Raw genomic sequence first — 24958 nt, 5'->3', positions numbered from 1 at the left:
TTAAAATTAAAATTAAAATTAAAATTAAAATTAAAATTAAAATTAAAATTAAAATTAAAATTAAAATTAAAATTAAAATTAAAATTAAAATTAAAATTAAAATTAAAATTAAAATTAAAATTAAAATTAAAATTAAAATCAAGTAATAATAATAATTTATTAGATTTGTATGCCGCCCCTCTCTGAAGACTAAAGGCTAAAATGCCCCTGTGTTTAGAGGTGAGGGCAAGGAGAAGCGAAGGTGAGACCCTCTTGTGGTCCCCCCTTAGGATTTCCACTCCACTCTACTTTCTCCCCTCTCAGTAGACGAGGAAAATTGTGTTCCCATGACGGGCAGGAACTGAGCAAGGGGGGAGTGGGGGAGAGTTCCAGGGAAATCTGACCAAGCTAAAAGAGGAATGGGAAGTGAATCTTTTCAAGGAGGCGAGTTCGAGGAAGGCCTGAAGCTTCCCCCTCCTTGTCTTGGAGCAGTTTCAGCCTATACAGTAGCCCAGACGCCTCCTGGTGGTCTCCCATCCTCAGGCTGGCCAGGCGGATCTCTCTCACCTAGGTGAGGGCAGGGGAGGCTGGGCAGCTGCCAGATGTTCGGGGCTGAGGATGAAACACCACATCAGGCAGGTATCAGAGCCCCAACCCTCTCCTGGCTGCAGCAGGCAGTCGTCCCACAGGGCCTGTATCCTGAGATGGCCTCAATCCTTTCCTGGGATGGGGGAGGGGGACTGGAGGGGTCACACTCCCCCCTGGCCCAGCACCGGCCTCAGCAGGACAGAACTGGGTCTCCACCTGCAGCTGAAGGAGGAGGCAGAGTCCGAACCTGCCCCACAATTGTGTGTTTCCACACACCCAGACACACAAAATGGGCCCTAGATCCAGAGAGAATCCGGTGGGACGCCCATCGCTCTCCTGATCAAAGCAGAACTTCTAGGCCCTTTCCATGTTTCCCCCTGCGAGACTTTTGATTTCTCCCTGACCCCCCACTCCACACACACATACACACACACACACACACACACACAGCAGCAGCTCTTCTTTCTGCAACCCACAATAGCTGCAGAGGCGCTTGGGCTTCGCTTCCGCAGCCTGAAGCGTTGGGCTCCTCCGAAGCGGAACTGAGGAACTGGCCAGGATCCAGCAGGCAACAAGCCTGGATTCTTCATCGGGGCAGCTCAGGGACTCTCCTCCTCCGCCCCATGGCTGAGTCTCCAGGTGGGGCAGCCCCTTTGTCCTGTGACACACCAGAAGTAGTCCTTGACTTATAGCCGTTCATTTAGTGACTGCTCAAAGTTTCAATGGCACTTTACGTCACATTCCTTCTTTTAAAGGTTTTTTAAATTGTTTTGAATGTTTTTTTTAATACTTTCATGTAAATACCCATTTTTAGCTTTGCTGTATTTGACCCAGAGTCAGTTGTTGTGAGTTGGGGGACTATATAAATCTGAAAGATGATGAGAGAGGAAGAGAGAGAGAGAGGATAGGTAGGTAGGTAGGTAGGTAGGTAGGTAGGTAGACAGACAGATAGATAGGTTTGTTTGTTTATTTATTTATTTATTAGATTTGTATGCCGCCCCTCTCCGTAGACTCGGGGCGGCTCACAACACAATAAAACACTTCATGACAAATCCAATTTAAAATATTTTTTAAAACCCATCATTAAAAAGACATACATACAAACATACCATACATAAATTATATAGGCCCGGGGGAGATGTCTCAGTTCCCCCATGCGTGACGACAAAGGTGGGTTTTGAGAAGTTTACGAAAGGCAAGGAGGGTAGGGGCAGTTCTAATCTCTGGGGGGAGCTGGTTCCAGAGAGTCGGGGCCGCCACAGAGAAGGCTCTTCCCCTGGGGCCCGACAACCAACATTGTTTAGTTGACGGGACCCGGAGAAGGCCCACTCTTTGGGACCTAATCGGTCGCTGAGATTCGTGCAGCAGAAGGCGGTCTTGGAGATATTCTGGTCCGATGCCATGAAGGGCTTTATAGGTCATAACCAACACTTTGAATTGTGACCGGAAATTGAACGGCAACCAATGCAGACTGCGGAGTGTTGGTGTAACATGGGCATACCTGGGGAAGCCCATGATTACTCTCGCAGCTGCATTCTGCACGATCTGAAGTTTCCGAACACTTTTCAAAGGTAGTGCCATGTAGAGCATTACAGTAGTCGAACCTCGAGGTGATGAGGGCATGAGTGACTGTGAGCAGTGAGTCCCGGTCCAAATAGGGCTGCAACTGGTGCACCAGGCGAACCTGGGCAAACGCCCCCCTTGCCACAGCTGAAAGATGGTTCTCTAATGTGAGCTGTGGATCGAGGACACCCAAGTTGCGGACCCTCTCTGAGGGGGTCAGTAATTCCCCCCCAGTGTGATGGACGGACAGATGGAATTGTCCTTGTGAGGCAAAACCCACAGCCACTCCGTCTTATCAGGGTTGAGTTTGAGGTAGATAGATAGATAGAAAGGTAGATAGATAGATAAGATAGATAGAAAGGTAGATAGATAGATAGAAAGATAGATAGTAACCTTCATATTTTGAATAGAAGCAGAAACAGTAGAAGCACATTTGTTCATATCAGCAGGTTGTCCATTTATTGTAACCATTTTAAATACAGTGGGGGAGGGGGAGAGTATTTAACCCCCTGTTGATTTTGTATGTTTGCACATTGACAAAGAAATGATGAGTCCTCTGGAAGTCATTCAGGCTTCATTGCTGATGTTTGGAAGTTTGAACCTACAGCTCCCTCCACAGATTTTCTCTGGAAATCACCCGGTTTATTCCTCGCATTGGAGTCCCCTTTTGATTGACCCCATATTTGGTTTCTACCTCTGCTGTTTTGTGTCCTTTTTTCTTCCAATTTGATAGATTCCGCTGAGATTTAAGTTGGGAATCAGCTTCTAAACCTTCGTCTCCCTCTCACTTCAGTTTCACTCTTAAGCCCTTTGGATGAGGAGAGATGGTCGGTTCCCACAATGACCTTCTGGGTCCTTGTGAGGGGCAGCTCATCCCCTGCCAGAAGCCCCCACGGGGGTGTTGTGGACCATGGTCCAAGAACCCCAATTCCTCTCTGGAGAGACCCGTCCCCTAAGCCAGGCTGGACTTCCAGGGTGCTGCCTTCCCTCCTTGGATGGTTCCCTTTATGGGGAGAGCGGGAGAGAAACCCCCCTGTGCCCCCATCTCTGGACCTCCCACTGGGCCCTCCTGCTCCCAGTCTCTGGGCCTCGATTCCAGGGAGTTTATCCTTCCTCCCCGCAGGAAAGAAGGAAAAAAGGTCCACGCAGGAAAGAAGGAAAAAAGGAGAAAACACGTGGCTGCTGTCCAAAGGAAGAGGGAGACACTGAGAAAAATCTGCCCTTTTATATCAAGAGAAATGAACGTTCGCAGCAGAGAAGACAGTCGGGAGCCTCCTGAGGTAAATCTTAAACAGCGCCCCGAGGAAAAAGGCGGGGAAAGTGGACACGCCCCCTTCCCATCCCCAGCAACCAATCAGAGCGCAGATGCCCTCAGGCAAGAGCCCGCCCTCCCTCAGCCACCACGGGGTGTTTGGGGCCTTTGTGCACTTTCCTTCTCCAGCCATGAAATTCACTCTCTTCACATTGAAAGTCTTCAAAAGAAACCGAACTGAGATTGAATTGTCAGGCGCGTCTCTTTCCCGCCTTTTCTCCCATCCTGGAACTTGGGCCCAAATCCACCAGGGGGCGATGTCTGCCAAAGGAAAGAAACTCCCCATTGGCCCACCGGAGGGCGAACGTCACGGGGGGTTTTGCAGAGGAGGCTGAGAAGGAAGTGACATCACTGACCCTTGTCGCTCTAGGACGCCCACTCGCTCTCCTTCAACCGTGGTGCCGTGTGAGACGGAGAGCTTGGCGGGAAAACATCCAAACGTGTCCCAGGTGAGGGGGTGGGGGGGCTTCCCGGTTCCCATGTTCCCCTGCCGCCCTCTCCCTGCAGGGGAAGCGGAAGAAGCGGGGGGAGGGGAGGAGGCGGGATTCGCACCAGGCTCCCCGAGGGCCCGATCCTTTCTCCGGAGGGGGAGAGAAGCGGGGCGGCCTCTGCAGCTGCCTCCTTCCAGGCCCTGCTCGGGGGACCTTAGCCCTGCGCTGGGGTGAGCCTCTTGGGGCTCCGGGCAGGTTGGGTGAAGGTCGCTCAGGGGCTGAATTCCACCTTCTCATTCTGGGCCTTTGTTTTTCCTTCCACCTCAGAGACAGAAACCGGAAGCCATTTGTGGTCTTTGCAAGGCCACATTTTCTCCTGGGGGAAGAAAAAAAGAGCGGGATCACCTGGAGGGATCCGTCCTGTGTTCCCAGAAATGGTCCCGTGAAGGAAAAGGCGTCTGGAGACCCACAAGAGTCCTTGGACCCCTTTGGAGTTGCTCTGCAGGACAGAGGAAGGATGGAGACCCCACCTGTTGCAAAGGAGGTAAGAGGAAAAGGCCCTGTAGCCGCTCAGCCTGGTAAGGGGGGGAAGCTCTGGACAAGACCCGGGCAGAAGATCCTGGAGGAAGACTCCATCCTTCCTTCAGAAGTTCAGCCCTGGAACTCCATCAAATCATGGGCGGCTGAGGGTCCCCAAGGACTTTGCAGCCGACTCCACAAGTTGTGCAGGCAATGGCTGAGGCCAGAGAAACACACCAAAGCCCAGATGGTGGACCTGGTGGTTCTGGAGCAGTTCCTGTCCCTTTTGCCCCCCAGAGATGGAGGGCTGGGTGCGGGAGCGTGGAGCAGAGACCAGCTCCCAGGCGGTGGCCCTGGTGGAAGGCCTCCTCCTGAGCCAGGCGGAGGAGCAGAAGGAGCAGGTCCAGTTGCAGGTGAGACACTTTAGGGAGCTCAGAAGAGAATGTGGTTGACTTTTTGCACTATGCACTGTTTTATGTTGTGTGTATATTAATCTTGTTAAAAAATCAATAAAAATATACTTTAAAAAAAGAGAGAACGTGGTTGAATACTTCACCCCTCCTTCCCCAACTTCTCCCTGAACCTCATAGATGGATATTGGGGACTTTGCATTTGTGTTTCAAATCTGGGAATCTGCTTTATGTCGTGTGATGTACATTAATTCTGTTTCTTTTTCCCTTCCTCCTGTTTGAAGTGCTGCACTATGGAGATGAGAGATCCTGAGGGAAAGAGGAATCCATCAAATCCCCCTCAGGAACCAATTTCCTGGAGGATCCCTTGGGAAGATCCACGTCAGGACACCACAGAAGGTAATGGAAGATCCTCCGATGACCCATCTGTCTTACCTTTGCTCTATCTTCTCTTCTACAGAATATCTCTTCCTATTTTGTTAGTTATGCATTTTGAAATTATTTATTCCTTACAGAGAAACAAAGAGTGAAGCTTTCTGGTTATTGTGACGGAGATCAAACAGCGGTTGAACCTCCAAATCAAGTAAGAAAGGGAAAAGCTATTAGATTTCTATTCTCCTCTCAGGAAGTGAAGCGGGTGTGCAGAGTGCTCTCTCCTTCTATTTCCCCCCCTTGTTTGGCCCGGATTATTTTTGTGTTCTCCCACAACATGGAGAGCAGAGCAGCAGGTTCAAGTTCCTTTTAGCCAGCATAGCTTCCTCTGGTTATCGTCTTCTGCTAGGTATTCTTCCAACTTTCAGTTTACAAGAAGCAATTTTAAAAACGTCCTTCAAGAAATAGGAATATATATATATACAAAACAAATACAAAATAATTTCCAGTCCTCTGATTTGCGCCTTGATTAGAAGATCAAACATTCCCGCCTTGCAAAAGCTGAGAAATGATTTTCCCAGGGAATTTTCTCTCTGCTTTCTTCCTTTCAGTCAATGGGTCAGACTACTAGATCAATCAAAGATAGACAGGGCAATAGATCAGTTGATCTTCAGTTAGTGAAAGGCACTGAAGGTTTTGCAGGATCAATGAACTTGATAAAACTTCCCCAAATATTTCTTCAGTGAAAGCAATTTTCAGATCTGCCCATTTTCTCACCTAAACGTAGAACTTTTGTGATGCACAACCAATTAAGTTGGTGCATATCTTTGCTTGTAGTAATTTGGAAACAATGAAACAGAATAACACTTGGCAGGGATCTTGGAGGTCTTCTAGTCCAACTCCCTGCTCAGACAGGAAGCCCTATAACATTTCAGATAAATGGCTGTCCAATTCCTTCATCAACACCTCCACTTTTGGAGCAACCACAATTTCTGGAGGCAAGTCATTCCACTGATTATTTGTTCTCACCATCAGGAAATTTCCTTTTACTTGTGGGTTGGTTCTCCTTGAAAAATTTCCATCCATTGTTTCTTGGAACACTGCTATCATGTCACTCCCTGGTCCTTCTTTTCATGAAAGTAGACACACCCAATTCCAGCAACGGTAAAACAGCCATGCTTTAACCTCTGGTACAGTAGTAATTTTTGTTGCTCTTGTCTGCACTCTTTCTAGAGTCTCAAGATCTTTCTTACATCTGGCAACCAGTAGTGGAGTAAATATTCCAAGTGTGGTCTTATCAAAGCATTATAAAGTGGTACTAACACTTCATGTCATCTTGATTCTATCCCTCTTAATGCCGCCTCTGATTTTGTTGGGTTTTGGTTTTTTTGTTGGCAACTGTACATTATTTGCTGACTCCTATTTAAGTGTTTGTCAACTAGGACTCCCAAGATCCCTGTTGCACTTACTACTATTAAGCCAGGTATCACCTCTTCTATGCGAATGCATTTGGGTTTTCTTTCCTAAATGAACGTGGTTACATTTTTCACTGTCGATTTTGCTTTGTCATCTATATCTCGATCTTATATCCTGGAGTACTGTTATACCTGTCGATTTGGTCTTGTCTACAAATTTGATGAGTTCCCCTTCTATCCTATTGATGAAGATAAACAGGTGTTATGAATCCTCCCATTCTGTTCTTTTTTCTGTGTTCAGGAAAGTCCTGTGTCCTTCGAGGAGGTGGCTGTGTCTTTCTCTGAGGAGGAATGGTCTCTGCTGGATCCGGATCAGAAAGCGCTGCATTTGGAAGTCATGCTGGAAAACTATAGGAACGTGGTCTTTCTGGGTAAGAGTTTTCTAGTCGCGAATCAGAGTTCAAGAAGACAGATTATAGTTCTTTATTTTTATTATAAAACCAATATGAGATACCGTCCCCTGGGAAGGAGAAGGAAAGGATCAGGCCTTCTCGTGCTCCAAGGAAGGAAAGCGTCAATGTCTCTTTGCTTAGATGCTTTATGTGCCATTTCATATCTGTATTTTTCCATTTCTATTTGAACTTATCTGTGGAGTCTGAAAAGAACGAGGTGTGCTTTTGTGTGTCCTCTGGAGGTTATGTGAGATGAGTGTGTTGCCATTTGTCTGAAACCTCCAAAATTGTGTGAGAACAGAACTTTCACACTGAACCCATGAAATAGTTTTCTCCCAATCCAATTCAAGAACAAAGGCTTTGTGCAGTGTCACTCAGAACATCCAAGGGCAAAGGTAACCCTCCAGTTACAACAGTTTGCTTAGTGACCATTCCAAGTTATGGCAGCTCTCCCCCAAGTACTTGAGACCTAGTTTTGAAATAATAATAATAATAATAATAATACAGTGATCCCCCGTTTATTGCGTCCCCAACCATTGCGAACAGGGTACTTCGCTATTTTTCAACCCGGAAGTCAAAATACCATCTACGCATGCGTGCCCGTTTTTTCTATGGGCACGCATGCGTAGATGGCAACCGGGAGATCAGCTGCTGGGCGGCTTCCCTGAGTCTTCCCCCTCTTGCTGGCGTCAGCGAGGAGTTTCCCCACCGCCCACGCAAACTCCTCGCTGCCGCCCGCCCTTCGCCCGCCCACGCCGTTCATTCTCGGCGCTTTCGAGCTGAGTCCGGGAGCGAATTCGCTCCCGGACTCAGCTCGAAAGCGCCGATAGCAAGCGGAAAGGAACGGCTTGTCCACGCCGTTCGTTCTCGGCGCTTTCGAGCTGAGTCCGGGAGCGAATTCGCTCCCGGACTCAGCTCGAAAGCGCCGAGAACGAACGGCGTGGACAAGCCGTTCCTTGCCGTTCGTTCTCGCCGCTTTCGAGCTGAGTCCGGGAGCGAATTCGCTCCCGGACTCAGCTCGAAAGCGGCGAGAACGAACGGCGTGGACAAGCCGTTCCTTGCCGTTCGTTCTCGGCGCTTTCGAGCTGAGTCCGGGAGCGAATTCGCTCCCGGACTCAGCTCGAAAGCGACGAGAATGAACGGCGTGGACAAGCCGTTCCTTGCCGTTCGTTCTCGGCGCTTTCGAGCTGAGTCCGGGAGCGAATTCGCTCCCGGACTCAGCTCGAAAGCGCCGAGAATGAACGGCGTGGACAAGCCGTTCCTTGCCGCTTGCTATCGGCGCTTTCGAGCTGAGTCCGGGAGCGAATTCGCTCCCGGACTCAGCTTGAAAGCGCCGAGAATGAACGGCGTGGACAAGCCGTTCCTTGCCGTTCGTTCTCGGCGCTTTCGAGCTGAGTCCGGGAGCGAATTCGCTCCCGGACTCAGCTCGAAAGCGCCGATAACGAACGGCGTGGACAAGCCGTTCCTTGCCGTTCGTTCTCGCCGCTTTCGAGCTGAGTCCGGGAGCGAATTCGCTCCCGGACTCAGCTCGAAAGCGGCGAGAACGAACGGCGTGGACAAGCCGTTCCTTGCCGTTCGTTCTCGGCGCTTTTGAGCTGAGTCCGGGAGCGAATTCGCTCCCGGACTCAGCTCGAAAGCGACGAGAATGAACGGCGTGGACAAGCCGTTCCTTGCCGTTCGTTCTCGGCGCTTTCGAGCTGAGTCCGGGAGCGAATTCGCTCCCGGACTCAGCTCGAAAGCGCCGAGAATGAACGGCGTGGACAAGCCGTTCCTTGCCGCTTGCTATCGGCGCTTTCGAGCTGAGTCCGGGAGCGAATTCGCTCCCGGACTCAGCTTGAAAGCGCCGAGAATGAACGGCGTGGACAAGCCGTTCCTTGCCGTTCGTTCTCGGCGCTTTCGAGCTGAGTCCGGGAGCGAATTCGCTCCCGGACTCAGCTCGAAAGCGCCGAGAGCCAGCGCCCCCCGGACCCCCAACCCGGGTTTGGGGGGCTGCTAGGAAGCCCTCCATGCCGGCGGCAAACAGCCGCCCCGCCCCCAATCTTCGGCTCCTCGCTAGCGCTGTGGGAGTAAAAACACCATCTGCACATGCGCAGATGGTGTTTTTACTTCCGCAGCGCTACTTCGCGAAAACCCGCTCGTTGCGGGGGGTCCTGGAACGGAACCCTCGCAACGAGTGGGGGATCACTGTAATGATAATAATTTATTGGATTTGTATGCTGCCCCTCTCCGTAGACTCGGGGCGGCTAACAACGATAAAAACAACATGTAACAATCCAATAATAACAACTAAAAACCCTTATTATAAAACCAAACATACACACAGACATACCATGCGTAACTTGTAATGGCCTAGGGGGAAGGAATATCTCAGCTCCCCCATGCCTGGCGGTATAAATGAGTCGTGAGTAGTTTACGAAAGACAGGGAAGGTGGGGGCAATTCTAATCTCTGGGGGGAGTTGGTTCCAGAGGGCCGGGGCCGCCACAGAGAAGGCTCTTCCCCTGGGGCCCGCCAAACGACATTGTTTAGTCGACGGGACCCAGAGAAGGCCAACTCTGTGGGATCTTATCAGTCGCTGGGATTCGTGCGGTAGCAGGCGGTTCCGGAGGTACTCTGGTCCAAAGCCATGTAGGGCTTTAAAGGTTATGACCAACACTTTGAATTGTGACTGGAAACTGATTGGCAGCCAATGCAAGCCACGGAGTGTTGAGGAAACATGGGCGAATCTTGGAAGCCCCACGACGGCTCTCGCGGCTGCGTTCTGCACGATCTGAAGGTTCCGAACACTTTTCAAAGGAAGCCCCATGTAGAGAGCGTTGCAGTAATCAAACCTCGAGGTGATGAGGGCATGAGTGACTGAGCAGTGACTCCCTGTCCAAATAGGGCCGCAAGTTGTGCACCAGGTGAACCTGGGCAAACGCCCTCCTCGCCACAGCCAAAAGATGATGTTCCAATGTCACCTGTGGATCGAGGAGGACGCCCAAGTTGCGAACCTTCTCTGAGGGGGTCAGTAGTTTCCCCCCCCCCCCAGGGTAATGGACAGACAGATGGAATTGTCCTTGGGAGGCAAGACCCACAGCCACGCCATCTTGTCTGGGTTGAGTTTGAGTTTGTTGACACCCATCCAGGCCCCAACAGCCTCCAGGCACCGGCACATCACTTCCACTGCTTCGTTGACTGGACATGGGGTGGAGATATATAGCTGGGTATCATCGGTGCATTGATGATGCCTCACCTCATGCCCTTGGATGGTCTCACCCAGCGGTTTGATGTAAATATTTAATAGCAGGGGGGAGAAGAGCGACCCCTGAGGCACCCCACAAGGGAGAGATCTAGAGGTCAACCTCTGACCCCCCACTAATACCGACTGCGACCGACCGGAGAGGTAGGTGGAGAACCACTAAAGAACAGTGCCTCCCACTCCCAACCCCTCCAGCCGGTGCAGAAGGATACCATGGTTGATGGTATTGAAAGCCGCCAAGAGGTCAAGAAGCACCAGGACAGAGGACAAGCCCCTGTCCCAGGCCCGCCAGAGATCATCCATCAACGCGACCAAAGCAGTTTCCAAAGCCTGAATCCAGACTGCTGAGGATCTAGATAATCGGCTTCTTCCAAGGACCGCTGGAGTTGGCCAAGGACCGCCTTGAGCGCCACTTTGTAGGTCTTAATAAAAGCTCTTACAAGTGTTCGGTCGGATTCAGACTTACTCTTCCTCCATTGCTTCTCTAGACGTCTCTTCTGGCATTTCAACTCCCGGAGCTCCTCGTTCAACCATGGAGCTCTATGGGGTCTAGTGCCACAGAGAGGTCGCAATGGCGCATTTCGGTCGAGAGCCTCCGCTGCAGCCTTGTTCCAGGCCTCTGCAAGAGACTCTCCCGAGCTGTGGATGAGTGAATCTGGTAAAACCCCAAGCGCCCTCTGAAAGCCCTCTGGGTCCATCAGGTGTTTGGGGTGGAACCTCTTAAGTGGTTTCGCCTCCCTGCGGGGGAGGATTGGAGCCAGGAAATCAAGCCGCAATAGAAAATGGTCTGACCATGACAAAGGCAATGCTTCTAAGCCCCCCATATAGTCTCAGACCTCAGAAATAAGAGGTTTGCAGCACCACCAACATCATTCATACTTATAAATGACAGCAGAGGTGTTGCAATATTCACCCTACATATCCCCCCCACCATTCTCCCAACACCACCACCCCCCCCAAAAAAAAAGTGAGCGGAAATGTCTGTGCATCTTATAGAGCTATTACGAGTCTTGGACATGACACAGAGAGGGCAAAAATTATCTTTTCTATTGTTTTCCTTCTCTAAACCTTATGTTACCTTGCAACAATGTGGTGAGCCCTCGGTTGCTTTGCATTTGCAGAAAAAAGAAGCCTAAAGTAGTGAGAGATACGTGAGATCAGTAGTGGGAAATCTAGCACTATTGATCTCACGTGATCACGCACGATAATGCTTTAGGCCTCTGTTCCCTGCTAACCAAGGCCTGCACCAGATCCAGGGCAAAATGTTTGCCAAGAGTGGGAAGGCCTCTTCGTTTTTAAAGACTTTTGCCCTGGATCTTGTGCAGTTCTTAGTTCTTAAAAGACAGAATTACTGCAGTGTGAGATCACACGAGATTAGTAGCCTGAGATCTTGCGCTACTGGTCTCGTGTGATCTAGCACTGAATTAGTTCTCTCTTCTCTGCGAATTGACGCCTGTACCACATCCAGAGTGATAGCAGTTTTCTAATATCTCAGGGGCTGCCACACAGAAGAGGGAGTCAAACTGTTCTCCAAAGCACCTGAGGGTGGGACAAGAAGCCACGGGTGGAAACTGAACAAGGAGAGAAGCAACTTAGAACTAAGGAGAAATTTCCTGACAGTTGAAACAATTAATCAGTGGAACAATTTGCTTCAGAAGTTGTGAATGCTCCAACACTGGAAGTTTTAAGAAAATATTAGATAACTATTGATTGATTGATTGATTGATTGATTGATTGATTGATTGATTGATTTGATTTGTATGCCGCCCCTCTCCGTAGACTCGGGGCGGCTGAAGTGGTGGATTAAAGGCAATGGGTCCAGATGGAATCTACCCGAGAGTTCTTGGAGGACTCAGATCTGTAATTGATACCCCCCCTATTTGTTTAACCAATCCCTTTTAACCGATGAGTGGATAATGGCCAGTGTTGTGCCTATCCACAAGAAGGGCAGTAGAGAAGAAACTAGTAACTACAGGCCAATCAGTTTGACAGCTAGTTAAAATGATGGAGACTCTACTCAAAAAGAGGATAAATCAGCACCTAAAAACCAATAACTTATTGGACCCAAACCAGCATGGCTTTACTGAGGGCAAATCATGTCAGACTAATCTCATTTCTTTGACTATGTCACAAAGGTGTTGGATCAAGGTGGTGCCATGAATATTGCCTATCTGGACTTCAGCAAAGCCTTTGATACGGTTCCACATAAAGAGCTGACAGATAAATTAGTGTAGATTGGACTTAATCCCTGGATAGTTCAGTGGATTTGTATTTCAGCTGGCTGAAACATAGCTATCAGAGGGTTGTTGTTAATGGCGAGTATTCTGAGTAGAGACAGGTTACAAGCGGTGTGCCACAAGGGTCTGTTCTGTGTCGTATTTTTAATATTTTTGTGAGTGATATGGGAAGGTTTGGTAGAGAAGGTTTGCCTATTTGCTGATGATTCTAAAGTGTGCAATAGGGTTGATATTCCTGGAGGCGTCTGTATTATGGCAAATGATTTAGTTTTACTAGATAAGTGGTCATAGCAATGGAAACTGCAGTTTAATGTTTCCAAATGTAAAATAATGCACTTGGGGAAAGGGAATCCTCAATCTGAGTATTGCACTGGCAGTTCTGTGTTAGCAAAAACTTCAGAAGAAAAGGATTTAGGGGTAGTGATTTCTGACAGTCTCAAAATGGGTGAACAGTGCAGTCAGGCGGTAGGGAAAGCAAGTAGGATGCTTGGCTGCATAGCTAAAGGTATAACAAGCAGGAAGAGGGAGATTATGATCCCGCTATAAAGAGTGCTGGTGAGACCACATTTGGAATACTGTGTATAGTTCTGGAGACCTCACCTACAAAAAGATATTGACAAAATTGAACGGGTCCAAAGACGGGCTACAAGAATGGTGGAAGGTATTAAGCATAAAACGTATCAGGAAAGACTTAATGAACTCAGTCTGTATAGTCTGGAGGACAGAAGGAAAAGGGGGGACATGATCGAAATATTTAAATATGTTAAAGAGTTAAATAAGGTCCACGAGGGAAGTGTTTTTAACAGAAAGTGAACACAAGAACAAGGGGACACAATCTGAAGTTAGTTGGGGGAAAGATCAAAAGCAACATGAGAAAATATTTTTTTACTGAAAGAGTAGTAGATCCTTGGAACAAACTTCCAGCAGACATGGTAGATAAATCCACAGTAACTGAATTTAAACATGCCTAGAATAAACAGATCCATCCTAAGATAAAATACAGGAAATATTATAAGGGAAGACTAGATGGACCATGAGGTCTTTTTCTGCCGTCAGACTTCTATGTTTCTATGCTCAAAAAAATAAAGGGAACATTTAAACAACACATTATAAGTCTATGTAAATCAAACTTCTGTGAAATCAAACTGCCCACTTAGGAAGCAACACTGATTGACAATCAATTTCTCATGCTGTTGTGCACATTCAATTTTGTACAGAACAAAGTAGTCAGTGAGAATATTTCATCCATTCAGATCTAGGATGTGTTATTTGAGTGTTCCCTTTATTTCTTTGAGCAGTATATATCCATCCTAAGATAAAATAGAGATGGACCATGAGGTCTTTTTCTGCCCTCAATCTTCTATGTTTCTATGAAGATTTTCCTACCTAAGCAGGGGGTTGGACTATAAGACCTCCAAAGTCCCTTCTGTTTTTCTATTTTATTCCTTATTTCAAAAATGACTCAGTGAAATTTGCAAATACAAATACAAATATAGTATAAGAAGAGCCATGTTGAATCAGGCCAAAGCCCATTGAGTCCAACATTCTGGGTCACACAGTGGCCCACCAATTGTCCATGGGGATCTTGAGCAGAAAGAGAAGGCAAGACCCTCCTTTTCCCTTGACCTCCAACAAATGGTACTCAAGGGACTCCTGCCTGCCTCAACCAACATAGAGGCGGCACTTGGACAATTGTTTCAATTACCATTGATACGCTATATAGATAAAGATATAGATATAGATTGGTAACGAAAGAGATATTTTCTAGATATATTCAAAGCTTTCATGACTCCTGAATATAGAAATCATCATGTGTATATCACATCACTGTGAGCAGGCAAAATATAACCAAATGGAATTGTGGAGAAATTCAGAAGGAAGTTCACTTGACTTTCTACATTTTGATCTTTTTTTCTAACTTTATAATCATTTTCATTTCCCTTTTGCTTTGAAGGTCATAGTGGGCAGCAGAATCAAGATCCCTGTGAAATGTTCCAACTGATCAGTGATAAAGATGGAATGGAGAAGTTTGGAATTCAAATGGAATTCGAAAGCCCTGAGAGAAACCAGTCAGAGAATTGGAATCAGGAAAGCTCATCTTCCACCGATGCTCCGAGGCAAGACATTCTTGCCCAACAAGAGAAAAGGAAGAAAAAATATACTGGGAAAAGTGTGAAGCTAATCAAAACTAAAGTACAAGTAAATGAACACTATTTAACCCAAAACAAAGGAGAAGATGTTATAACAAGACACAAGAGACAAAATTACAATGGGACATCCATTCTTTCTCTTGGAAATAACTACCATACATCTCAAAAAGCAATTGACAAAAAAGAAAAGCCTTATAAATGTTTTAAATGTGGAAAATGTTTTAGAACAAGGGGGCTACTTACTATCCATAAAAGGATTTGCAGAGCGGAGAAGCCACATAAATGCATGGAGTGTGGAAAGACCTTTGTTCACAAAAGTGCACTTGCTATCCACAAAAGGATCCACACAGGGGAGAAGCCACATAAATGCATGGAGTGTGCAAAGACCTTTGCTCAAAGAGCTCATCTTAATTCCCATAAAATAATGCACACAGGGGAGAAGCCACATAAATGCATGGAGTGTGGAAAGACCTTTGCTCTAAGGAGTAGACTTACTTACCATAAGATGATGCACACAGGGGAGAAGCCGCATAAATGCATGGAGTGTGGAAAGACCTTTGCTCACAAAAGTGCACTTGCTATCCACAAAAGGATCCACACAGGGGAGAAACCATATAAATGCATGGAGTGCGGAAAGACATTTGCTCAAAGAGGTCATTTTATTTCCCATAAGATGATCCACACAGGGGAGAAACCATATAAATGCATGGAGTGTGGAAATACCTTTGCTCGTAGAAGTACACTTACTTCCCATGAAAGGATCCACACAGGGGAGAAGCCATATAAATGCATGGATTGTGGAAAGACCTTTGCTCATAGCACTGGACTTACTTCCCATAAGAGGATCCACACAGGGGAGAAGCCATATAACTGCATGGAGTGTGGAAAGGCCTTTGCTCATGGAAGTGATCTTATTTCCCATAAAAAGCTCCACACAGGGGAGAAGCCGTATAAATGCATGGAGTGTGGAAAGACCTTTGCTCAAAGGAATCAACTTACTTACCATAAGGTGATGCACACAGGGGAGAAGCCGCATAAATGCATGGAGTGTGGAAAGACCTTTGCTCAGAAAAGTGTACTTGCTATCCACAAAAGGATCCACACAGGGGAGAAGCCACATAAATGCATGGAGTGTGGAAAGACCTTTGCTCAAAGTAATCAACTTACTTACCATAATTTGCTCCACACAGGGGAGAAGCCGCATAAATGCATGGTGTGTGGAAAGACCTTTGCTCTAAGGAGTAGACTTACTTACCATAAGATGATGCACACAGGGGAGAAGCCGCATAAATGCATGGAGTGTGGAAAGACCTTTGCTCACAAAAGTGTACTTGCTATCCACAAAAGGATCCACACAGGGGAGAAGCCACATAAATGCATGGAGTGTGGAAAGACCTTTGCTCAAAGTAATCAACTTACTTACCATAAGATGATGCACACAGGGGAGAAGCCGCATAAATGCATGGTGTGTGGAAAGACCTTTGCTCTAAGGAGTCAACTTACTTATCATAAGATGATGCACACAGGGGAGAAGCCGCATAAATGCATGGAGTGTGGAAAGACCTTTGCTCAAAGAAATCGTCTTATTTCTCATGAAAGGATCCACACAGGGGAGAAGCCATATAAATGCATGGATTGTGGAAAGACTTTTGCTCATAGCACTAGACTTACTTCCCATAAGAGGATCCACACAGGGGAGAAGCCATATAACTGCATGGAGTGTGGAAAGGCCTTTGCTCGTGGAAGTGATCTTATTTCCCATAAAAAGCTCCACACAGGGGAGAAGCCGTATAAATGCATGGAGTGTGGAAAGGCCTTTGCTCAGAATTTTAATCTATCTACTCATAAAAAGCTCCACACAGGAGAGAAGCCATATAAATGCATGGAATGCGGAATGGCCTTTACTCAGAATTATTCTCTATCTTCTCATAAAAGGATCCACACAGGGGAGAAGCCATATAAATGCATGGAGTGTGGAAAGGCCTTTGCTCATGGAACTACATTTACTATCCATAAGAGGATGCACACAGGAGAGAAGCCATTTAAATGCATGGAGTGTGGAAAGACCTTTTCTAACAGCACTGCACTTAACTCCCATAATTTGCTCCACACAGGGGAGAAGCCGTATAAATGCATGGAGTGTGGAAAGACCTTTGCTCATAGCAGTTTACTTACTTCCCATAACAGGATCCACACAGGGGAGAAGCCGTATAAATGTATGGAATGCGGAAAGGCCTTTGCTCAAAGAAGTAATCTTGCTTCCCATAAGATGATCCACACAGGAGAGAAGCCGCATAAATGCATGGAGTGTGGAAAGGCCTTTGTTCACAACTATGCACTTAGTTCCCACAAGTGGGTCCACACAGGGGAGAAGCCATATAAATGCATGGAGTGTGGAAAGGCCTTTGTTCAAAAACATGCACTTACTTCCCATAAGAGTATCCACACAGGGGAGAAGCCATATAAATGCATGGAGTGTGGAAAGACCTTTGCTCATAGCAGTGGTTTTTCTTCCCATAAGAAGATCCATACAGGGGAAAAGCCATATAAATGCATGGAGTGTGGAAATACCTTTGCTCGTAGAAGTACACTTACTTCCCATGAAAGGATCCACACACGGGAGAAGCCATATAAATGCATGGAGTGTGGAAAGACCTTTGCTCAGAATGGTCATCTATCTTCTCATAAAAGGTTCCATGCTCAGGAGAAACTATATAGCAATAGCAAGTCCACTTAGATTTATATACTACTCCACAATGCTTTACCAATTTACCTTGGAGCAGTTTACAGAGTCAGCATATTGTCCCCAGCAATCTGGATCCTCATTTTAGCAACCTCAGAAGGACGAAAATTTTTATTGGATTTATATGCCGCCCCGAGTTTTCGGAGTGGGGCGGCATATAAATCCAATAAAACTAAAACTTAAAACTTGAAAGGCTGAATCAACTACTAAAAGTGATCAATAGGAATTCAAGATGTTTAAAATTAAATGTCAAATTTTTTGCTGAAATATTTTTTCTCCTCCAGAGTTTGCATTTCTTGCTCAAACAAGCAGTTATGATTTTCTCTCCGTAAAACCACTTCCCCCCCCCCCATACTCCTTCTGTGTCTGTCATGTGCCTGCCTCTCCTTCTGCACCACGACGGGTTTTATCCTGTGGAAATCGAGATCCAATGGCTGAAGAATCAGTAGCCAGAGAAGGAGGGTGTGGCCTTCGGGTAGGAGATCCAGACCCACCAGGTGGCCCTCTATGCATGCCAGCCTGGAGGCCCCCATCACCATCCAGTGGGCTGTCTTTTTTTTTTAATGGTTTTTTTTCGGGAGGATTAGTTCTTTTAATTAGTTAATTGGATTTAAGATGTTGTGTACTATATATATCATTCCCAGAGAAAAATCATCCAGATGCCCCAAGCTCTATGGCCTCCCCAAGATACACAAAGAAGGAACACCACTCAGACCCATAGTCAGCTCCATAGGCTCACCCCTACAGAATCTTGCCAAATTTCTCGCCAAACAACTCCAGCCCTATGCAGAATCCATCATGTCTCATGTACAAAACTCATTCCACTTCATAGAAATCATAAAGGAACAAAACCTACAACCCAGTGACCTTTTCGTAAGCTTCGATGTCATATCTCTCTTCACCCAAGTGCCTATCAAAGAAGCCCTGACAGCCATCCAAAACAAATACAACCCCCCGAAGCACATCTTAGATCTGACCAACCACTGCCTGATGAATACATACTTCATCCACAATGGACAAAGATACAAACAGATAGAAGGAGCCCCCATGGGATCACCCCTGTCACCTGTCATCGCAAACTTATACATGGAATATTTTGAAACCAATGCCTTGGACAAATCTGAATACAAACCCAAACTCTGGCTTAGATATGTAGATGACACCTTCGTAATTTGGCCACATGGGAAAGAAAAACTGGACAGCTTTCTCACACATCTCAACAGCCTACACCCCAAAATACAATTCACCATGGAAATATAAACCAACAACAAACTTCCCTTCCTGGACGTCCTAATCTACAAAAAACCCGATGGCTCCCTATGACACACCGTCTACCAGAAGAAGACACACACCAACCGCTACTTGAACGCAAAATCCCACCACCACCCCGCACAGATCAATTCCGTAGCCAAGACCCTCATTTCCAGAACCAAACGCCTAGCCGACAAAGACCACCTGGAACCTGAATTACACAGTCTCACAAATGTATTAATTTCCAATGGGTTCCAAAGAGAGGCAATCAACAACTTAATCCAAAAAGAGACACCCCCCAAGAACCAAGACACAGAACAGGACAATGGCATCGCCCTCCTCCCTTACATCAAAGGCACCACAGATAAAATCAGTAAAATTCTCCGCAAACACAACATCAAGACAGCCTTTGGTACAGATTAAAAAATAGCCAACATCCTAAGAAACCCGAAAGACAATATCCAACTTGAAAACCAGGGAGTTTATCAAATACCGTGTAAAATCTGCCCAGCCACATATATTGGACAAACAAACAGGAGAGTAAATGCACGTGTTGCAGAACATAAGAATGCATTAAAGAAAAAAGAAAAAACCTCCTCCCTTTTCCAACACTTCAAAACCACAGGACATGAAATTGATTTTGACAGTACCAAATTAATTTCCAAAACAGAACACTACAGCAAAAGAATAATCATGGAAGCCATCGAGATAGAAAAACATCCCCAAAATATGAACAAGCGAGATGATACCTCTTGCTTACCAGACATTTGGAAACCAGCCCTCAAACGTATCCCAGCCACAGAAACCAGACTCAGGACACACATTGTAAAGCAATCAAGTAACCTGCAAGTCCCAACTACTCAGGACATCACGCCTAATCTACAACCATTAACTAATCAGCATACCTCAGCTACATCAACGACCCCAATTGTTACCCCTCTGACTCACCAGGAAGTTTCTACACAGCAGGCAATTGCTGAGCCATCAAATCACACCCAGCCACCAGTATTTATAGAAGGAATGCAGCTCAGGTCTCGCAGTGCTCACTTGAGATCAAGGAGAGAAACACCAGCCTGAAGATGATGAGTGGGACCTCATCGAAACGTTGCCAGAAATTTCCAAATCCTACGCGGGAAGAAACCCGAATATACCAAGACCGTCATATATATATTCGGGTTTCTTCCCGTGTAGGATTTGGAAATTTCTGGCGACGTTTCGATGAGGTCCCACTCATCATCTTATATATATATGTTAGTAAAAGGTGATTTATGAAAGAGGAAAGTGAAGGCAGAATAGTTAAAAAGATTTGAAGTTTATTTGAGTAAATGATATAATTAAGGAAGTTTAGAGTTTAGAAGATATTGAGGGGGGTGGATCTCGTATGGCGCAGACGTTTTTAGGTGATACGACATTATGTAGAAAAATAATAAGGGGTGTATATGTATAATATAATAAATGTATTCTTGTGTGTAAAAAGGAAGAATATAAGAACTGTTATAAAAATTAGTATTTGTATTGATATGTTATAGGATGTATAATCCATTGATTTAAAGACAATAAAGAGATATGATATAAAGTCTTTTTCGAATTGAATTTCAATTTAGTTGGTTATGGAATTGTTTTATCGATTAGTTTTGTTTCTATTTCAAAAGGTTTTTTTTTTAATATTCCTATTTTCTTCCCCATCTCTTTTTCTGCAGCACTCATGAATTAATCCTGCTCTCCGATGCAAAAGGTTTTTTTTTTTCCCCCCCTACTTTGGGTAATTTTTAAAAATATTTTTCTTCACACAAACTTTTTCAATATGTTTCAAAATACTTTCATAATACAATAAAAATGGGGGGTCCCCCCCCCTTTAGTCGCCGATGACACTTTGTCCTGTTTGAAACCTCTGAAAAATGAAGGGTTAAGGTGGCAGGTTGGGGGGGGGGAGGAGAATGGCAGCCTGGACCTTCTGCTGAAAACCACCACCCCCCAAGCTTCCTTTCAGGGCCTTCCATCCCGCTACAGAGCCCTGCACACCAAGACAACTAGATACAAGAACAGTGTTTTCCCGAACGCTATCACTCTGCTAAACAAATAATTCCCTCAACACTGTCAGACTTTTTACTAAATCTGCACTTCTATTTCTACTAGTTTTTCTCATCATCCTTTTCCTCCCACTGTAACTTGTTGCTTGTATCCCAAGATTTTTTTTAACATTGTTTCTTCATTGGTTCTTTGACCCCATGACAATCATTAAGTTCGGAAACTCCAGATCGTGCAGAATGCAGCTGCGAGAGCAGTCATGGGCTTCCCAAGGTATGCCCATGTTACACCAACACTCCGCAGTCTGCATTGGTTGCCGATCAATTTCCGGTCACAATTCAAAGTGTTGGTTATGACCTATAAAGCCCTTCATGGCACCGGACCAGAATATCTCAGAGACCGCCTTCTGCTGCACGAATCCCAGTGACCAATTAAGTCCCACAGAGTGGGCCTTCTCCGGGTCCCGTCGACTAAACCAGTGATTTTCAACCTTTTTTGAGCCGCGGCACATTTTTTACATTTACAGAACCATGGGGCACATTGAGGGGGGGGGGGGGGCTAAAAAAATTGGACAAAAAAATTCTCTTCCTCCCTTTTGCTCTATTTCTCTCTCCCTCTTTCTCTCCCTTCCTCTTTTTTCTCTCTCTCCATCCCTTTCTTTCTCTCTTCCTTCTTTCCTCTTTCTTGCTCTCTCTCTTGCTTGCTTTCTCTCTTGTTCTCTTTCTTTCTTTCTCTTGTTTTCTTTCTCTGAGCTTCGCGGCACACCTGACCATGTCTCGCGGCACACTAGTGTGCCACGGCACACTGGTTGAAAAACACTGGACTAAACAATGTCATTTGGCGGGTCCCAGGGGAAGAGCCTTCTCTGGCGGCCCCAGCTCTCTGGAACCAGCTCCCCCAGAGATTAGATTGCCCCCACCCTCCTTGCCTTTCGTAAACTCCTCAAAACCCACCTTTTGTCGTCAGGCATGGGGGAACTGAGATATCTCCCCCGGGCCTATACAATTTATGTATGGTATGCTTGTGTGTATGTCTGTTTAATAATGGGTTTTAAAAAATATTTTAAATTGTAAATTATTAGATTCGTTATGAACTGTTTTATTATATTGTGAGCCGCCCCGAGTCTACGGAGAGGGGCAGCATACAAATCTAATTAATAATAGTAATAATAATAAGTGTTGTACCGCATGATTCTTAGAAACATAGAAGACTGACAGCAGAAAAAGACCTCATGGTCCATCTAGTCTGCCCTTATACTTTTTCCTGTATTTTATCTTACAATGGATATATGTTTATCCCAGGCATGTTTAAATTCGGTTACTGTGGATTTACCAACCATGTCTGCTGGAAGTTTGTTCCAAGGATCTACTACTCTTTCAGTAAAATAATATTTTCTCATGTTGCCTTTGATCTTTCCCCCAACTAACTTCAGATTGTGTCCCCTTGTTCTTGTGTTCACTTTCCTATTAAAAACACTTCCCTCCTGAACCCTATTTAACCCTTTAACATATTTAAATGTTTCGATCATGTCCCCCCTTTTCCTTCTGTCTTCCAGACTATACAGATTGAGTTCATTTAGTCAAATTCTAGACATTCTTGACAAATGTCTCTTTTTCTTTTATGTACGCTGAAAGCATCTGCACCAAGACAAATTCCTTGTGTGTCCAATCACACTTGGCCAATAAAATTCTATTCTATTCTTTCTTTGGAGGGAGGGGGAACAGCATGGAGGGGGAGAGTCTCAGTTGCAGTGCTGGGGGAAGGAGGATGCTGGTGGAAGACCTGAAGGTGGGGAATGGGAGGTGGTCTCCCCAGAGAAAGTCTATTCATTGGTGGTTAATGCATCGACACCAACTTGATGGACATAACCATCCTCAAACAACCTGATTATAGGAGTTCTCTGGTCCTTTTCTCAGTTCAAGCAGAGTGAAGAAAGTTGTCCTTGACTTACAACGGTTCATTTAGTGACAGTTTGACGTTGGGCTGATGACTTCTAATATGCCCCCATGGCTGTACCCTTCTTTTTCCCTCTTTAATCCAAATGCATTGAAGGAGGTTTTCATCTTTTATTTAACATTTGCCGCAGAGAAGACAGTCAGGGACATTCTGAGGTAAATGTCAAATAGTGGGAAACGCCACCCTCAGCAACCGATCAGGAGCACAGATCCCCTCAGGAAGGAGCCTGCCCTTGCTCAGCCACAACTGGGTGTTTGGGACCATTGTGCACTTTTCCACCCATTAAATTCAATATCTTCCCATTTAAAGTGTTCCAAAGAAACAAAGTTAAGATTGAATTATCAAGGTGGAATAGTTGTTTTAAAAAATTATATTGCACCGTGCTAAAAAGAACTCACCGTCTTTCCCCCCCTTGTATCCTAGGCTTTCTTTTCATCTCTCTCTCATCTCTCTTGGATTTCTTTGCCGCCTCTTTCCGGGGATTTGAGGCGGCTCACAACATATAAAATAAACAGTATCTTAAATCAAATTAACTCATTAAAAATCTAAAAAAAACCCCCAAAACTCATTCCATTTCTTATTTCAATTTTCCTTTGCATTTTCTATACTAAATAAACAAATAAAGATCAGGAGATTCTGGTAAAAGCGCAGAGAAGAGCAACCAAGATGGAGGTTGAAAGCAGTGTTCCCTCTAATTTTTTTTTTTGGGGTGGGCAGAAAAGTATAGTGTCTGAGCGGCAGTCCCTTTGGGACTGGGCGGCACTCTTTCCCTCTCACTCTTTCCCTCTCGGCTTCTGGGCAGGTTTGAAAAACTCTGAGTTGATGATTTTTAAGTGAGTCATTGCTCACTGCTCAGCTTAGAGGCAACTGAATTGAGATCCTCTTTCCCCCTAGGCCTTTACAATTCTATGCATGGTATGTATGTATGTATGTATGTTTGGTTTTTATATTAATTGATTTTTAATCATCAATACCAAATTACTATTGTACACTGTTTTATTGTCGCTGTTAGCCGCCCCGAGTCTCTGGAGAGGGGCGGCATACAAATCCAATAAATAAATAAAATAAATAAATAAATAAATAAACAAACTATGGTTGAAAGAGATTAAAAAAACGGTTACTGGAAATGTGACTTTCCCGTCTGAGGTAAAGAAGGACCCTGGGGCCCCTGATGGCCCCTCCCCTCAATGGGGAAGCCGAGTGGAGGGAAGAGGGGGGAGGACCCGAGGGGAGGAAGGGCCCAACCGCCCTAGAAACGCCTCAGGAGAAAGACCGGAACCTCCTTCCAGGCATTTGGGTCCCTAGAAAAGGGGAGGGGGGAAGAAGCACAGACGCCGAAGCCTTTGTCGGGCAAGGAGCCTCTGAAAGGGGCCTTCCCCCGATTCCCAAGCCCATCATCCCCGCCTTCACTCCCTTCCCCCTCCCTTAAAGGGTCCTCTTTCCCGCCTTTTCTCCCATCCAAGCACTTTCCGCAGAAATCCACCAGGGGGAGCCCATCCACCTAGGGAAGGGAAGTCCAGGCGCTTCCTTATTGGCCCACTGGAGGCGAACGTCACGAATGGCTTTCCCAAAGGAAGCTGAGAAAGAAGTGACATCATTGAGCTTTGGCGCTCTAGGACGCCACACTCGCTTTCCTTAACCCCTTGGGCTCGCAGGACACGGAGAATCCGGCAGGAGCGCATCTAGACGTTCCCCGGGTGAGGAGGGGCTCCTCTCGGGTCCCATGCTCCCCAGCCACCCTGTCCCTGCAGGGGGGGATGGGGGGAGGAGAGGGTGGACCTTGCCTAGGCCCAGCAGGAGAAGAAAGAAACCGGACGAGGAGGAGGCAGGATTCCACCAGGCTCCCGTAGGCTCGATCATGTCTTCCTAGAGAGAGAAGCGGGGCGGCCTCTGCAGCTGCCTCCTTCCCGGCCCTGCTCAGGGGACCTCGACTCTGCGCTGGGATGAGCCTCTTGGGGCTCCGGGGAGGTTGGGTGAAGGTCGCTCGGGCTGAATTCCACCTTCTCATTCTGGGTCTTTGTTTTTCCTTCCACCTCAGAGACAGAAACCGGAAGCCATTTGTGGCCTTTGCAAGGCCACATTTTCTCCTGGGGGAAGAAAAAAAGAGCGGAATCACCTGGAGGGATCCGTCCTGTGTTCCCAGAAATGGTCCCGTGAAGGAAAAGGCGTCTGGAGACCCACAAGAGTCCTTGGACCCCTTTGGAGTGGCTCTGCAGGACAGAGAAAGGATGGAGACATCACCTGTTGCAGAGGAGGGAAGCGGAAAAAGCCCTGCAGCTGCTCAGCCTGGAAGGGGACAAGACCCGGGCAGA

General features: G+C 46.2%; 1 protein-coding gene and 1 pseudogene across 1 annotated transcript; both read left to right on the top strand.

Moving 5' to 3' along the window:
- Nucleotides 1-3843: 3843 nt before the first annotated feature.
- Nucleotides 3844-4844, top strand: LOC139158527 (zinc finger and SCAN domain-containing protein 9-like). The gene is given in 3 exon segments (XM_070735850.1): nucleotides 3844-3891; nucleotides 4201-4681; nucleotides 4683-4844. Coding segments are annotated over 2 exon segments (453 nt in total). The 5' UTR covers nucleotides 3844-3891; nucleotides 4201-4390.
- Nucleotides 4845-5092: 248 nt separating this feature from the next.
- The window catches only part of LOC139158523 (zinc finger protein 208-like), a 148330-nt pseudogene continuing 128464 nt past the window's right edge, over nucleotides 5093-24958 (top strand).

This window comes from Erythrolamprus reginae, chromosome 2, assembly GCF_031021105.1.
Source record: "Erythrolamprus reginae isolate rEryReg1 chromosome 2, rEryReg1.hap1, whole genome shotgun sequence".
In the NCBI taxonomy this organism is placed as follows: Eukaryota; Metazoa; Chordata; class Lepidosauria; order Squamata; family Dipsadidae; genus Erythrolamprus; species Erythrolamprus reginae.
This window is presented reverse-complemented; position numbering and strand designations above follow the sequence as displayed.